This window comes from Psittacula echo (assembly GCF_963264785.1).
Source record: "Psittacula echo genome assembly, chromosome: 8".
Taxonomy (NCBI): Eukaryota; Metazoa; Chordata; class Aves; order Psittaciformes; family Psittacidae; genus Psittacula; species Psittacula echo.
The window spans coordinates 5,808,321-5,825,147 of record NC_137744.1 but is presented as its reverse complement, the minus strand read 5'-3'; the positions used below and the strand labels follow the sequence as shown (position 1 = coordinate 5,825,147).

The following is a 16,827-nucleotide window of genomic DNA, read 5'->3' as shown; positions in this document are numbered from 1 at the left end:
CGGTGGCAGGCATGGCCATTGACAGAGCCTGACCTAGAGGCCACTTTGCAAACCCCCACTGGCTTCTCAAGGTTTTTATATCACTCTTGTCACCATAGCATCTGCTTTTTGTCTTTCTTTTTTAAACCACAGGCTTTCTTCTGCCTCCCTTCCTTCTTGGTAAGCTAGCATCTGCTTACCACAACCAGGGACTAAGAAAAATACACACTGCATTTTAGTTTTAAAAGTCCCCCAGCTGTTTATTTGCTGTAGGATGGAGTTCTCCAGGCCTGGGCGAGAAGCCAAAATAGCTTTACTCCCCTGATGTTTTTCAGTCTCAGCCTAATACTTGAAGGCTGGCAGTCTGAGGTGATAGCTACCCTAACACCTTCCAAGCTGCTAATTTTGGTCCCAAGTCATTATATAGAAGACATAGCTGTCTGTCCAGCTGCTCTTCAGTTTACACAGGTGCGAATTCCTGGAAGGAGCATTCCCTGGCATGGCTTTTTTTAAGCTGGTCTTTCCACAGCATGCACACAACTCAAACTTCAGTTCTCTGTGGATGAAATGGAGCCTCTCACAGACATCTCCTGGTACATTTTAATGAGATGAAAGGAAACAGAAATTTAGAGAAAGACTGCTCAAGTACAAAGGTTTCATGGGCTTAGCCACCAGAACCATGAGACATGCTTATCTGCATTACAGGGTGGAAAGGAATTTCCAGTTCTTAATCAGGATTATCAGGTCACTACCAAGTAACTTTGCAGACCTGCCCCTTTTTTATCTTTATTTCTACTCACATATATTGTACTTCCTGCCTACATCTACTATCCATAAAGCAACTTCACTTGAACTTCATTTCTTTCCATGTCCAGTGAGAATGTTTTGAGATGTATTTTCAATTCATTCACAGGGTTATCCTGCTCTTCTCCAGTTCTGCCAGCTGCTCTGCAGCTGCTGCTCTGGCTGAGTACATTTGCAGCATGTGCACAGGAATGATCTTGGAGAAGCAGCATTAAGTATTTCCTAAGGAGTAAAATCTTGTCCTGCTGTAGTCCATGGCAAAACTCCCAGTGATACTAGCACAGCCAAAGGCTGATCCCACGAGGTGAATACAGATGCACTGTTTAAACCTGCCTGGAAACTGCTATCCTCATAAAAATGTGAAAAGTATTATTATTTTCCCCAGAGGCTGCTTACATTGGGCTTTGCCAGTTTATTTTGACCTATCCCAAAGGCAGGAAGGGTTTCTGATACATCCACCTTATTAGCTAGGTCTAAACACAATGCATGTCAGCATCTGCAGTTCATGCTACAAAACCATGTTGGCTTTGGAATCATCTGCTGTCTGCATCACCCAATGCTTATGTTTCGCATGTAAGAGATGCTCAGATCATGACCGGCAATGAGGCGCGTGAAGAACAGTGATGTTCATTCCTTCAAGCTCTCATTCACGTCTCCCCATCCAGCCAAGAGCCCAGGAAAAGAGTCACATTGCAGCTTTGGTTAAGGGAAACCTTTCCCAGTTGCACGGAAGCACAGCATCCAACTCAAACCTCAGAGGGAGAGGCTGCATGTCACCTGGCAGAGCTTGCTTAATGCTGACTGCCCCAGTTACAAACATCCCAATCACCACCTGCATCCCATGGCATGTTTCATTATACGTAAACCAGGAGATCTAATGGCACATCTTCCCTATGCAAAGTCTTACTCAGTGTCCAGACCTTGAGATTTCAGCGTTTATCTCTCAGCAGGAAGTTTTGAGACTACCAGCATAACAAAGAGCTTCATACAAACATCTCTTACAGCCTTGTCCTTGGCTCCTGAACTGAGCTGCAGTTGTTCAGAAGGAAACCAAGAGGAAAATTATTATTGTAACTTCTGCTCCTCCTGCCCCCGTTTCTAAGATACAGGGACAAATACAGTTAAAAGTTCCTCTCATATCTGTGGTCTCTCCCAGCATCACAGATTTTGCAGTGACAGGTAAGATTTCAGTCACATTGGTATGTCTGAATGTAAACCAGCTACAGAATCTGTTTGCACTTCAGAGGAAAATTCTAGTTTCAGCTAAAAGTCCTTCTTACAACTGCAGGAGTTTGTAATAACCACACATTAAAAACAAACCAGCACATCCCAAACACACAGATACATTCTTCTCCATCAAACATTTTTCCTGCACAACACATTCTGAAATTTTTACATGAGAACTCTTTAAGATCATTTTGGGAGCAGAGCCAATTTCACCCAAGAACAGAAGCACAGCTTTACTGGGTCCGATCCAACACTTGTCTACCCCAGTATCCTGTCTCCACCGGCCACAGATCCCAGGGAAGAGCACATGAACAGACTGAGCGTGCAGGGTCACACCACATTATACGTTCCCAGACACCAATAATCTGCAGCTCTGACTCAGAGGTGTAGTAATTACGTTTAATAGCCCTTAATAGACTTTCCCCCTTAATTTGTCTCACTACTTCCTAAACCATGCAATTTTTGGCATACACTATGCTCTCTGGTAGCGAGTTTCTCCATTAAACTACAGGTTGTCAAAGAAAATGCTTCATTTATTCTGAACCTGCCACCTGCTAGTCTCACTTGCTCCCCCCCAGCCCTATCACTGCATTAGGAAAAGCGATGAATAATCACTTCCTATCTGTTCTCTCTTACGCCTGACAGGATTTCACCACTTCTCATACCTTTCAGCTCTCTCTTTCTCAGTTGCAAATTCTACCTTGTTTGGTTGTTCCTCCTACAGTGATCACCTCACCCTATTTAATATGTCTTCTCACTTCTTTGCATCATTTAAAGTCAACAATCCCAGCCTATTAAAGATATAGATGCACCACAGATTTATACAGCAGTAGGGTTTTTTCTTTCCCCTTGCCCTTTCCCATCCTAAAAATTCCTGGCATTTTGTTTGTCTTTTATGGCTACCAATAAGATATTTCTGTGGAATTACCTAGTATGGCTCCAAGATCTTTGCTTAACAGTATCAGCTCACTCTTGCACAGGAGGATGATTGTTTCTTCCTAGTTTCCCACCTGGGACAGCTACAGCTGCTCTCACACTGCACAACTTCACCAACAGCCTTGTCACAGTACAGATCTCTGTAGGATGTCCTTGTAACTTCTGCATATTGCAAAAGTTGCCTATATATTCCAAAGTCTCAATTCTTATCTGGTTTTATAACTGATGTGTAATCAATTGTATAAGCCAAAAAGAAAGAAAAAAATCCCCACATCTTATCCCCAGTAGCTTAGTTTCTTTATAAATAAATAGATTTTCAACTTGGCCAAAGCTTATCCAAAACTTTCTAGGAGTCCAGGGTTTCAGTATTAAGAGATCACCTTTGTTCCTAGGCTCAGTGGCTGCCCCAGGTAAATCAGCCGTGAGGCACAGCTTTCTTTGACAGTGTATTGATTCTTCCTCTGCTCTGTATCTGTCCACAAATCCACTAGGAAGAAGTCTAACAAAGAATAACATCAGTTTGCACAGCACAGGAAGATAACTCATAGCTTCCAGATTTCCCCAAGATCCCTTTCTAAACCACTGCTGCCTTTGGCTCCTTTCTTCACTACAATACCCCAGCAATTGAAACAGTAGATCTCCCAACAGGTAACAGTGCATGCATGGAAAGAGAGCCCCAATAAAACTAAACTTCTGGTAGCTAGTTAAAGAAATCAAATCACCACATCCACTTCTCACAGGGGAAACCAAGTCCAACAGGAAGAAGCTGTAAGTCAAGGTGCAAAGACTACTTCAGCTGTACCCAGACAGCAGCAACTTCAGGCAGTCTACAGCTTGATGTTAACCCTCTGGATTTTCTTCTGTCTCACTTTACTGTCTTCCAAATTTCAGAGAAAGGGCCTTAATAGTCAGCTGGAGATGCTGTCCTTCAAAGGACATGCTCCTGGATGGAAGCTTTGTTCTGGGACAAATAATAGTAGATAAGCATAACAATTAAAACTCTTCCAGGCTTGATCAAACACCTGACCAACAAAAGTACTTTTTATTGAACTCCTCTGAATATGAGGAGTTCCTCTGGGGTTAAACAAATGAGGAATACCCCTGGGGTTAAACAAATGCTGTTAACACTGTATTTTCATGTCTGAATAGCATAATACTGATACAAGTTGTGGATTTGGTTCAGGTTTCCAGATCACTGGTTAGTCCCAGGCACTAAGATCAGTGGTTCCAGAGCAACAATTCAGGGCTGGGGAGCATGAAAGCAGAGCTCATCTATCTCCAGCTGTGACAATGACACCTCCTCAGCCCTTCTTTTTATCATACAGCAGAATATTCTAGTTCTGTTTCAAGCCTGAACAGCTGAAATTTATCAGTGTTTGTCTATACCTGTTTGTCTCTTTTCTCTCCAGTTCCTCAAATAAGAAGAACCTTGCAAAGATTCTTGGGTTTTGCATCCTTTGCTTGTTACACACATACCAACGCACTGACTTCCAGAGGAATTTTCCAAGGTAACTTTAATGCCTCAGGACAAGAAAAGTTCCTTGCTCAACTTTACAAATATTTATTAAGAAAGCACAAGTGCTCTGACATAACACTGCATGGATCATATCTCAAGAAGTGCTGCAGTTCAGTGTTCAAGCAAAGCCAGTGCCAGCTGACAGCTTCTTCTCCATGTCAGCCTTTTCTCCTCAAGCAGAGCAAGAGAAAGACATAATCCTGATGGACCATGTCAAAGTAAACACTGTCATACCAGCATATACAATCTACAGAAATCCTCAGCAAAAAACTTTTCCTAGTCTTAACTGTGGAGTATGATTTCTCATGCTGTCAGAAAACTTTTTATTTAAGCACAGTAGAATGCTTTTTATTTTTATGTATTAAAACTATTACAACAACTGTGGGCAATTTCATCTCTGGCTCTACCAAAAATTTAAATGTAGTATTTTAAGAAAAATATTTAACTTACCTAGAGCTTGGAATAATGACTTAAAGGAAAAACCCCAACCCACAAGGCGGATGGAACGTATCCGAGCTAACTGCCTTGCTAGGTTTGTGTTATGTATTTTGTCTCCCACGAGAAGAGCTCTAATTCAGAACAATTCATACAACTTTTAAGGAGAGAAATAAAGTTTCCTTAACTGGGTAGCCAAAAAAGTACTTGATGCATATTAAGTTTACACAAGAGATGGATTTAAAAATCAATACCAAGCCTTGAAAACAAGTCAGTTTTCACCCACAGTGTATAAACTGCATGAGCTAGTTACCATAAAAATATATACAATTGTGAGATTGCTTTTAAAACTACATATGCAGCTTATTTTCCTAAAAACACCTGGTTTTACCTAACCTTGCGTCATATGACAATACTATCTGTAAGATTCATGTCAGTGTTTTCTTCTCATATGAACTGCACCGATACTCATCGTCGTTTGGACCAGAGGAAGTTCTTTAGCAGCTCCACTGCTTGGGGCTTCCGGGATGACAAATGTGACCACACGCATCCGGGCTTTGACAACACATTTGCAGCCTTGGACACGACTGCAGCACAAGACACACTTACTAAACACACCCATAAACCACCGGATGCAAAGGACCACCCAGGCTGTGCCCTCAGCACAGAGCCCCCATCACCGGGGGGTCACACAGTGAAATGCCAGCACTCAAAAACCTCAAAAACCACCAAAACAGACAGCAGGCTGTTATATAAAAATATTACTTATTTTTATCTGTACAATATCTGCCTCTCCATGTTTTCATCACTGGGATTGCTTTGGAAGGATGAAGGGGCTTCACCAGCCCTCCCAAAGCCCTAAGCTGCTGAACAGAGACAAGAGCTGGTGGTTATGCACAATTCTGCTTGTTTCCAGCTGCTCTTCCCCAAAACTGTTCTCCCTCAGGTGCAACCTGTAATGCTCTAGAAAGCATTTGCCACTGGCTATATATCCCCAGCAGCACCAGAAAGCGCTCCTGTGCCTTACAGGGTTATGTGGGGGAAAAGAAAAGAGTAATTATGAGCAAATGTTCATTCTCCAGACCACAGGCTACTTTCCTCTTTATTTCCTGGTGGGTGGGGAGGAGAAGACCCAGATCCTTTCCCAAGCAAAGAAACAATACAAGAAAAACATAAAACACTTCACAACCCCAACTCTGTGAATGAGAAAATAAACTAAAATTTCCTTTCCTCTCTAACACCACCCCTAAACAGCAGTGAGCCTGATGTGTAACATGGGGACTCTCACACCAATTCTGGAACTCATCTCTTATTTTTCCCATGTCTGCAGTTGCAGTGGGAGGTGAGGAAGGAAAACCACCCACGGGGCCATCCAAACATGCAAGGAGGAGAGATAGAAGCACGGGCTGTAGACCACAGAGGTGAAGTGCCTGCCTCTGAGCATCATCTGGACACCAGGGTTGGATGCAGGAGTTTCCACAGCCCACAGCACTGGTGGAGGCACAGAGGAGAGCTTGGCCCACCATCTCTGGTGCTGGCACTTCACTTCCATAGCCATAGCATCCAGGTTTCATCCTTATTCCCGGAGCTTGCAAACGGACACTGGACGAACTAACGTAATTCTCTCCAAGTCCATAATCGAGACCAGCGCAGTTGCTGGCAACAAATGCACACTCGTAAAAGCGAGAAGAATTTTAACAGCTGGCTCCTTTCCACAGGAGATCAATAAAACTGCGAACCCAAATGCCTTCACAAAGACGCACACAAGAGCTTCTGATACTGCAGGGAAGCTGGAGCAACCTCTTACCCAAAAAGCAGCAAATACCTAAACGCCAATGGAGAAAATCACAGACTGGACTTGTGCAACTCGGCTTATTCCTTCCTTGTACCCTTTTTCTTCCAGGAACGAGAGTCTAATTACTATTTGGCCTCTCCTCCTTTCGTCTCTTGAAGGATTTGAGTAGAAGCCTACAGCCAAATCACTCTCACAGCCTGTGCAGTCCCTGCTCCAGTCAATGCTTGGGTGCTTCTGAATGCGACATTTAGTCTGCCATTTTACATTCCTAGCTTCCAACACTGTCGCATACTAACACTGTTCACTACAACTATACATCATGCAGAGACTCTTCAGGACAGAAGCTACAAATGCATATTTTCAGGTTTGGTGTCTACAGCTCATGTTCATAATTACAACACACCCCATGCATCCTTGCCTCGGCCCATGACTTGCCAGTACAACATTCACGCTGAGAAAGATTAAAGAGGGCAACTTTCCATACAAGACTTCCAAATACAGCAGGAAACTGGTGCTGTAACTATCACATGATGATTTCTGGGGCGAAATTCAAATAGGAGGCCAGACCAAGGCTGCAATATAATTCCTTAATTATAAACTTCCAGGATATTCAGTTATCTCTGCTTCTAGGCCTATGGCAATGAACCACCCAAACACAAAGTCACCTTTACTTCTACCATATAGAGCATAAAGCAAACCTCATGACTGAGTACAAACACAGGACTTTGCAGTCAGTGAAACACACCAAAGATAACACTGAGCCTGTCAAGAGGCAGTTCAGCAGTCACACTTTCCACTGTAAAAGCCATGCCCAGGCCCTGGATGATGCATTTACATGGGAATTAAGTGAACTTCACCAGAAATCCCTTTAAATATACTTGTAAGATGCCCCTGCTTAGACATGAGCTTCTTAAGATACTTTTTCCTCCCAGATACACACCACTGAAAATAAACTTTACGGAGAACAGTGCCTTGGGGAAACATTTTATGTATTATGATGTGGCAAATTATACTACATAATAAAGTATAACTTGGCCAATAAAAGACCACAAAATTTGGGCACCCTCCAAGACTTACACCCCCCGGCTGTGAGGTGTGAAGCAATCTCAACCCCTTTTCCCTTCAGTAGGAGGCAATGTTTCTGGAGTCTCACAAAAGCTTCACCAACTTACAGAAATGGGGCGGCTGTGTTATCTTATACTTCTTTCTGATTTGCTTCTACTTAAGCAAATTAACCTTTTAAAACCCAAACTAACACGGTGCCAGGTGTCACTGGCAGTACAAAGCCAACTTAGCAGGAGTGAGAGCCCTTACAGGGCTGATGTTAGCCAGTTCAGTTACTTAGCTGGGAACAGCTTTGACTCTGTTCCATCTCTCTGTAGCAACCTCCTCTTATGTGGATTTTCCATTCCTGGAGTGGGTTATTTCAAATTGAGCATCCAGAAAGGCTCCTCTAGTCCTCCAAGCAAAGCCTGTCTCACCAATGGCTTAAGACCCATGAAAATGACCCACTTCCACAGAGCACATTTCCCTGTGGATAGCTGCCTCTCTTGCCTGACTTTTGGTTGAAATATTCATTAAAATTCTTATACCAGAAAGAAAACAGCCACCCTGTGAGGTACTCTGCTGAGCCCTGCCAACAGAAACACCCTCGGTGTACTCAGTAAACCGAGAAAGTGCAAGTCCTGACCATTACCACAAGGTTTCTTGAGCTGCACCAGCTTTAGACACAAGTATATCTCTATATATGTACACACAGACGTCATAAAACTAGCGATTATGTGCATGTTACACTCAAATTCCACAAAAACAGACTACGCCAACGCTACATTCAAATTGCACCATCAAAGATTCACAAAGGAGCCTAAAAGGCAGCAGTCAGTCAGAATGGAGCCTTGCGACATACAATCCACACAAGGACCAGACAACATCGCGGAAACCACCAAGCTAATAATTAAAAGCCTAATTTAAAAGCAGGAAAACATAGTTAGCATTGAAATCAGTGGTTGCACCCCCAGAGCTTAGCATCACCACACAGATAGAAATCAATAACTGCCATTAAGAGGTCACTGATAAAAATCTATAGTAACTGAATCAGCCAACTTGAAACCTATTAACAGCTGTATTAGAAAGAATTTACTTTTTCAATTTGCTAATGACCGTTTCTTTCCCTTCAGATGATTGTTTTGTATAAACCCAACAGAAATCCCTTGGACCCCCCCCTACTCGGGATTTCAAGACATTCCCCAGATGAGCATCAGATAATCACCTGCTTTTCACCATCAGCACGTCGATGATACGGAGATTAATACAAAATGACTCGGGAAGAGAGCAACAGCAGGGACACCCGAGGCACACACTCCTGTGCCATCTGCACTCTGTCACTGTGGGGCTCAGCCTCTGCCATCAGAGCTAAACAAGGGGTTCCAGCATCACAACCATCAACAGCAAAGCTTACCAACGTAGCATTTTATCTGCTGAGGACTGAACTGAACCAGAGAAGAAGAATTTCTGTACATCACCATCATCTGAAAGTTTGGGAACCTACACCTGATGTACACAGCATAGCAGTGGCATGACAAGTCATCACAGAGCCACAGCTCAGTCTTTTTATCTGCTCACAGTAAAAGTCACTGACCATTAACTGCAATAGCTGGCATTTTCTACGTCTCTGGCATTTGGTAGTTCAGTAGCACATTCATACCGAGTGCAACAAAATCCTCTGGATTTTAGACTTGGAGCACCTTTGACACAGCTCAAGCAGACATCAGACAACCTTGTACATTGCCTCTCCAAGCTACATCTGAAACTTAGGCACGAACCCCCAGTATTTTTGTTTGCTAGTTTATTTTCCTTTCGAAAAATGCGGTCTCCTGACCAACCTCTGCCTACTGGGGCCATAAGAAGTGAAACCCGGTATTTCCACATGGCAAGAACCTACAGATCCTCAGACAGCGGCCACACATGCCTGCCACCATGCATGAGCCGATGTAAAGCGAATAAAGTCATCAAAACCAAATACTGGCACGCTGGGTGACACCATTCAGAAATCAGCTTCAAGAAGGAGAGAGAAAAAACACAATAAAAAGAAGGCCCAACAGGAACCCCAAACATGGTTGGCGTTGATTCCCGGCGCAGGACGAGGGGTACGAATCCAACCCCTGGGGCCCCGCCGCCGTGCGGGAGCCCCCCAGAAGCCACGGATCCACGAAGGAAATGACATTCCCTTCTCGACGGCTGCACACACACACAGACACAGACACAGACACACAGAGCTCCCGCCGAGCGCCGCGAAGCCCGCCTGCCCCAGCCCCTCCTCAGCCTGCCCGGCGGGGACCGAAGGGAGCCCACACCCGGCCCCCCGCCCAGTGCAACTTTCCCGGGCTGCCCCTTACCGCCGTGGAGCCGGAGGAGGAGGCGATGTAAACCTTGATGACCATGCTGGGAGACGAGGCGGCGGCAGGATGCGGAGCCGGCGGGTGGGTGGGTGGGTGTGTGCGGGCGGCGCAGCGAGGCGCGGGCTGGAGCTGAGGCGGCTGCGGGAGGGCGGGAGGCGGCGGGAGGCCTGGCCGGGGCTCGCCCCGCCCCGCCGCGCTCACTGGGCTGCGGGCCCGGCCGTGAGCGCCGCCCGGCCCGGAAGAGGGGAAAGCGGTTAAAAAAAATGGAAAGAAGAAAAAGAAAGAAAGAAAGAGAGGGGCGAGGCGAGTTCCCGATGAACCACGCGAGACGTGGCGGCGGGAAGCCCCGCTGAGGCGACGCGGGGGCCCGGCGCCTAAGGGGGGAGAGGAGCGGTTGGGAGGCCCCTGCAGGCGAGCCAGGCGCCGCCTCCCCGGCGACGACCGAGCTTGGCCGGGCTCCGTCGTTACCGCTCCCCATCCCTCGGCAGCCCCTGGAAACGCGCCATCTCCTTCACCGGCGCGGGGTGCCGCGCTGCCGGCCTCGCCCTTGGGGCGGGAGTGCTCCTCGCTACCTGGGGAGGCTGGAGCCGGCCCAGGGGTGCCTGTTCCCGTGGCTTGTCACTCGAGGGGGTGACAGGAGCCTGGGATGGGCAGATGTTACTGGGCAATGACACTGAGAATTTCCTTTTATAATTCATTCCAGCTTGAAAGTTAACTGCCCAAGTGGCGTGTCCGTGCCAAAAGACAGGCTGACATCCAGTTGAATACTTCCCATAATTACGTTAAGGCTCTTCAGCACAAATAAAACACCAAAGAATCACATACCGGCACCGGTGATATGAGCTGCCCCTCCGTGTCCCTCCCCTGGCCGGCTCTTGTCTGTGCTGTGGCTGGGGACTTGTTGCTGTGCTTGGTTAACGCAGGACATGGGCTGTGCCAAAGGCTGCTGCAGTTCCACAGCATCAATTGTATTCATTGGGACCACTGGATGAGGCCTCAAAGAGTTCTTAATTGCTATAGTCATGGTGACATGTTATTTAGGGAAATTTATATTTAGCACCTGTCTTCCACTTGCCTCTGGTATTCCAAATATTACCCTATACGTATTTTACTATGCATTTTGACAGCAACTTCGCAGAAAATGGGAAAGACGGTGACAAACATAGCAAGCTGAAATTTTACCACCTACAAGTTGAGATGAAGGAAACACGTTTGTTCTGCTCGTGGCAAAAAGGAGGGAGGTGTTTCTGAAGTTATTTTTTTCACACAAAATAAGCCTTCTGGTTTCAGATCATCAGGTGGTTCTTTTAAGCACAGAAATCATAAGAAACAATTTAAAAAGTTAAAATTAAAAAGTCTATTAAGTGACCTATATTCAGTTTATTAATATCTAATAGGAAAAAGAACTATTGTGAGGATGACATGCCTAATTTTGATATTGTTTATGATACTTACAGAATCACAGAATCCCAGACTGGTTTGGGTTGAAGGGACCTTAAAGCTCATCCATTTCCAACCCCCCTGCCACAGGCAGGGACACCTTCCCCTAGAGCAGCTTGCTCCAAGCCCCTGTGTCCAACCTGGCCTTGAACACTGCCAGGGATGGGGCAGCCACAGCTTCTCTGGGCACCCTGTGCCAGCGCCTCAGCACCCTCACAGTGAGGAATGTCTTCCTAACTTCTCATCTAAATCTCCCCTTGTCTAGCTTAAAGCCATTACCCCTTGTCCTATCACTACGCACCCTTCTAAATGTCCCTCTCCAGCTTTCTGCTTATCTGAATCTTTGAGACTGTCATGTGGTGGATGTATGTTTTGAGAAAGTAATAAACCAAGATTTACTTTGGATGATGGTACACACACAAAAAAACCCCAAAACAAACCAATTCCCCCCGTTCAGGGAATCTCAAAATTTAATAATAATAAATTGTGTACTTTTGAATCTCTTTAGAACAAGCCAAGTTAAGTCCAAGAGATTAAAATTCTTCAAGGAATGTTTCTTCAGATGTGTTTGTACAGCCGCCTTCACAGCTGCTTGAGAAATGCCCTGGTAATTCCCTTTTCCTCCAAAGCACAACGCTATGTGCCAATCTGTAATCACATTCAAGACAAGCAACACCAGAGGTGGAAACCACTGCTTATGAGAAAGGATGAAAATATGGAGGTGGAGAACAGGATGGTGAGGTTTATTTGAACTTTGGGCTCACTCGTCATGGTGCTGGCTGGCTGCCTGCTCTCTGGCCAGCTCTCCTCCCCTCCTCGTAACACACCTCAGCTCCTTGGAGTTAAAATTCTTCTGGAGTCTTTCTGCCAACTAAAAACCCTGATATAATCATTAGTCTCAAAAGTGCACTTTAGAAAGCATTTTATCTTCATGAAAGAAGATTTATTAAGTTAAGAGCAATACATGAATTGGGTATTATTGAAACTACAAGGCTTTCTTGACTCATAATAGTAAATTTTCTACTCTGTTGGCAGAAGAGCACTATGCTTTTTATTCTCAGGCTACTCATGTAAAATCCTTGGTATTATTTTTGCTTTCACTGTTAAGCACTTGTGAAGTGTTTAATTAGCCTTCTCAAGGTAGATCAAAACCTCAAACACAATTAATAAATTGATATTATGCCTCAAAGAGGAAAATCTCCTTTTCTTGTTCAGACAACACAACAGTCTGTATATAATATTCCATGATGATTACTGTCCTTGACTCCTCTGTGCACTCGCTGCTTAGCATGTGTTTGTTCAAGGCCATCTTGTCAGGCTGCATCCTTTATTACTGCCACTAGAATGAAAACTAAACAGTTGGATTTTGGTTTATATTATTTTATACATTATGAAGCAGCAGTATTAAGTGTCAGCGCTGGCACTGACTTCAGTGGAATGTAGAATGTAAAGGATCCTTTCCAATGGATGGTCGCCCTGGAGTCATCCAGGGATTTCAAATAAAGATGTTGCCAGTAATGGCATTGTTTTTTTTGTTCACCCACAGAAAAGGATGGGGGCTTCTAAATACTGGCAAACTAAGCCATGTTTTAAAAACAAATGTAGTAGAAGCTCACACTGAAAGGTACCATAGTAATCAACTGCAAAACCTCTCCTGCACAAAAGGTCAGGAAGCCCATGTGCTTCAAATGCTCCATGGCTTCTTTGTGACCGTGAAGAGAAACACATCTAGAATTCAGCTGCGTTTGTGTAGTAACATGAGCCTGCACCAGGTTTTGTTCTCTGACTGTGCTTGTACTGTTGCTAGAGAAGACAATCTGGACCTGCCTGAATTCCTGAAACGGAGGAACCTGTGATGGGTAAGAGATGTCAGCTCAGCACCCTCAAGTGCTGAAGAAATCCATTCTTCATGTCCAATCCCGGCCTATCAAGCTTGCAATAATTGGAGCCAGGAGGCAAACTGTGGGTCAGAGCAGGTCTTCCAACTTCACTCACGCTCTGCCAGAGCCATGGCCTGCTGCAGCCTGTGCCAGAGCACTGATGATTTATGGTGGGTGGAAACTCCACTCCCCTGCTCCAACATGTTTGTGGAAGGGGCCAGGACAGTCTAGGAGACCTGCTTCTTCTCTTTCTCATGTGGAGACAAAGCAAGGCCAGATTTCCTTGGGTTTATATGTAATTGTTCAAGATACATGGCAGTCGGTTTGCATGAGGAAGTAACCACACTGCACACAATACAGCACTCTGTGTTGTTGCTTTCCACCTGTTGGTTACAATGGAACTAATGGAGTTATGCTGCAGTCCCTCTAAGGTAGAGATGTGTGCCTGTATGACATAAATCACAACATAAATCACAACATAAATCAACACTGCTCTTGGATTGCAACCCAGACAGGCAACTGTGTCCTGGGCTGCCTGACTAGCAGCATGAGCAGCAGGTTGAAGGAGGGGATTCTCCCCCTCTACTGCACTCTGGTGAGACCCCCCTGCAGTCCTGATCCAGCTCTGAGGCAACAGCACAACAGGTACATAGACCTGCTTGAGTGAGTCCAGAGGAGGCTGCAAAGATGATGCGAGGGCTGGAGCAGCTCTGCTATGGAGCCAGGCTGAGAGAGCTGGGCTGGGGCAGCCTGGAGAAGAGAAGGCTCCGGGGAGACTTTAGAGCAGCTCCAGTGCCTAAAGGGGCTGCCAAGAAATTCGGAGAGGGGCTTTGGACAAGGGCCTGTAGTGACAGGCCAAGGGGAATGGCTTTAACCTGCCAGAGGGGAGACTGAGATGAGCTCTTAGGCAGAAGCTCTTCCCTGTGAGGGTGCTGAGGCGCTGGCACAGGGTGCCCAGAGAAGCTGTGGCTGCCCCATCCCTGGCAGTGTTCAAGGCCAGGTTGGACACAGGGGCTGGGAGCAAGCTGCTCCAGTGGAAGGTGTCCCTGCCCATGGCAGGGGTTGGAGCTGGATGAGCTTTGAGGTCCCTTCAACCCAACGCAGTCTGTTATTTTGTGCCCGGCTCTCGCAGAGGGGTGCCTGGTGCCATCCGAACTGCGTCCTTCGGCACCAGCACCAGGAACGTGAAGGGTGAGAGAGGGGTCAGGGCCTCCCCTTGGGACCCCTCGGCGCTGCCTGCCGCGGCGCGCCCCCTGCTGGCCCGGCTCGGCCTCAGGAGGAGGAGGAGGCAGCGGCGGTGAGCAGGGAACCCTGCGGTGAGCTGCAGGTTACAGCAGCTTCCAACAGCTCCCCCCCCCGCGTTTGCCGAGCCCTGCGACAAGGCTGGACTTTGCCTGGGGCGACAGAGAGCAGGGCTGGTGCTGGAGGAGCGGCCTGCGTGCCGGGCCTGCAGACTGGAGCCCTCAGCTTGGTTCTCAGCTTGCAAATAAAGGCAAAAAGCCAGGTTGGACAGGGCTTGGAGTAACCTGCTCTAGTGGAAGGTGTCCCTGCCCGTGGCAGGGGCTTGGGACTGGATGAGCTTTAAGGTCCCTTCCAACAGAAACCATTCTGTGATTTTAATCCTCATAATAATGTGTACTGTTCTAACAGTTCAGCCTGGGGCTTTCCAGGGGCTGAACACTACCCACTTCAGGGCCTCAGGGTACTGGTGCTGTGGTGGGGATTGGCAGCAACCTCTGAGGGAACATCCCAGCAATATGGCCTGTGCAGTGACATGCTAGAGTCCTGGACCAGCCTTACAGCAGGCTCATTTGATGGTATTTGGATGAAACCAAGCTGAAAGGTGATTCCAGGTATGCACCAGTGCATTGTAGCAGCTGTGTTGTCATGTGGGGCCTTTGCACAGGCTGTTTCACGTTACAGGTTTGTTCCTTTTGCATCCAGCACCTGCCAGCATTGATCTGGGCAGGCGTGCCAAGCCTTATCCAAGACAAAGGCCAGACCACTTCCAAATACTTTTGGCAGACTACAACTTATGCATAAAATACCACCTAAACTGAAGCCCAAGGTGCCAACTACTCCGAGGGCTGGTGGCTCTGTGTTCCTTTGGTGGCTCCAGCAGTCCATTTGCACTGGCAGTAGGATAGCAGCAGAGGTTGCGCTCCTGCCAGGATTGCCTGCTTGGTCAGCGCTGGCTATCAGCAGCCAGACACTGGATCCTGCTGTGGCTCCCTGCTGCTACCTGCACAGCCAGCCAGGCTGCAACACGATTATTGACAGCAGTGTTACAGGGCTTAGCTACAGCAGACTGCATGGGGGATTGTCACTGTTCCCTTCCCTGACACCTTCATGTCCCTCCGCTGACTTCCATCCAGAAAGGGGCACAACTCCCTGCTTAGCATTCAATCTCTCCCTGTCCCTGTGCTCCATCCATCCTACTGCTCCGAGCCACCACCCAGCCCAGCTCTGATAAGCCCTGTAAGCTAAGCTCCTGGAGTGCACTTAGTAACCCTGAAGTACCTGAGGGAAGTTCATGTAAGGGAATACTATAGATACCAGGATTTCAGCCAGAATAACAGGAATAGCCACTTTTCATGCCGATTTAGGCCAGTTTATTGAACTAGGCATTCACTGTCACAGAGGTCTTGGGAGTTCCTTAGTTGCTTTGTTGATTTATTGTGATCCTTAGGGATGCTTCAGCACAAGACAATCCTCAGGTGAGCTTGTGAGTTCCTATCCAGGAACTTACCCAGCCTCCTCCACAATCAATGCAGAAGCAAAGAAGTCGTTTGGGTTTTCTGCTCCAGTACTGTCTTTTCTGCATATTCCCTTTACAACTCGATAGCAGACTGGTTCTAGAAGACATCCTTCAGGCTTCCTGCTGACAAGACTGAAAAATGACTTGTTATGCTTTAAAATCTGTTTGCAAGTTGTGTGTCAAACTGGTTTTACACAAGTAGCTTTACATTTCACTTATGATCTTCCTGCTTTCCTCATCAGAACCGAAGTCCAACTTTTTGCAGAATGCCATCTTGCTCCTGACAGCCTCCCTTGTCTTGTCTTTTAGCTATTTTTTTTTTAGCCACACTTGATCTTCTTACATACTTTGACAGAGGACATGCATTTGGTCAGAGCTTGCAATGTGATGTCTTTCAGTTGGCTCCATACCGCGTAAACCCCTTTTACCCTTTTACCTACCCCTTTCAGCTTTTTTCAAGAGGCCTTCTCGCTGTTACGGAGTTCCCCTTTCCAAAATTAAGAACAAGAGATTTCTTTAGCTGTTGTTGCTCTGATCAGCATGGTGACTCTTAAGTATGTAATGGTCACTGATTCAGAGACTGAGTAGTCAGGTCCTGTTCTCTGCCTGCAGTCAAGAATTGCTTCTCCTTTCATGGCTTCCCTGACCAGCTGCTCCGT

General features: G+C 46.4%; 1 protein-coding gene across 1 annotated transcript in view; it reads right to left on the bottom strand.

Annotated features, from left to right (window-relative positions):
• SH3BGRL (SH3 domain binding glutamate rich protein like) overlaps positions 1-10,172 on the bottom strand; it is a 33,003-nt gene extending 22,831 nt beyond the window's left edge. Inside the window, exon 1 of the mRNA XM_080625108.1 lies at positions 10,088-10,172. Within this exon, the coding sequence (XP_080481234.1) occupies positions 10,088-10,132 (45 nt within the window). The 5' untranslated portion in view covers positions 10,133-10,172. The remainder of the gene's footprint in view (positions 1-10,087) is intronic.
• Between the last annotated feature and the right edge of the window lie 6,655 nt (positions 10,173-16,827).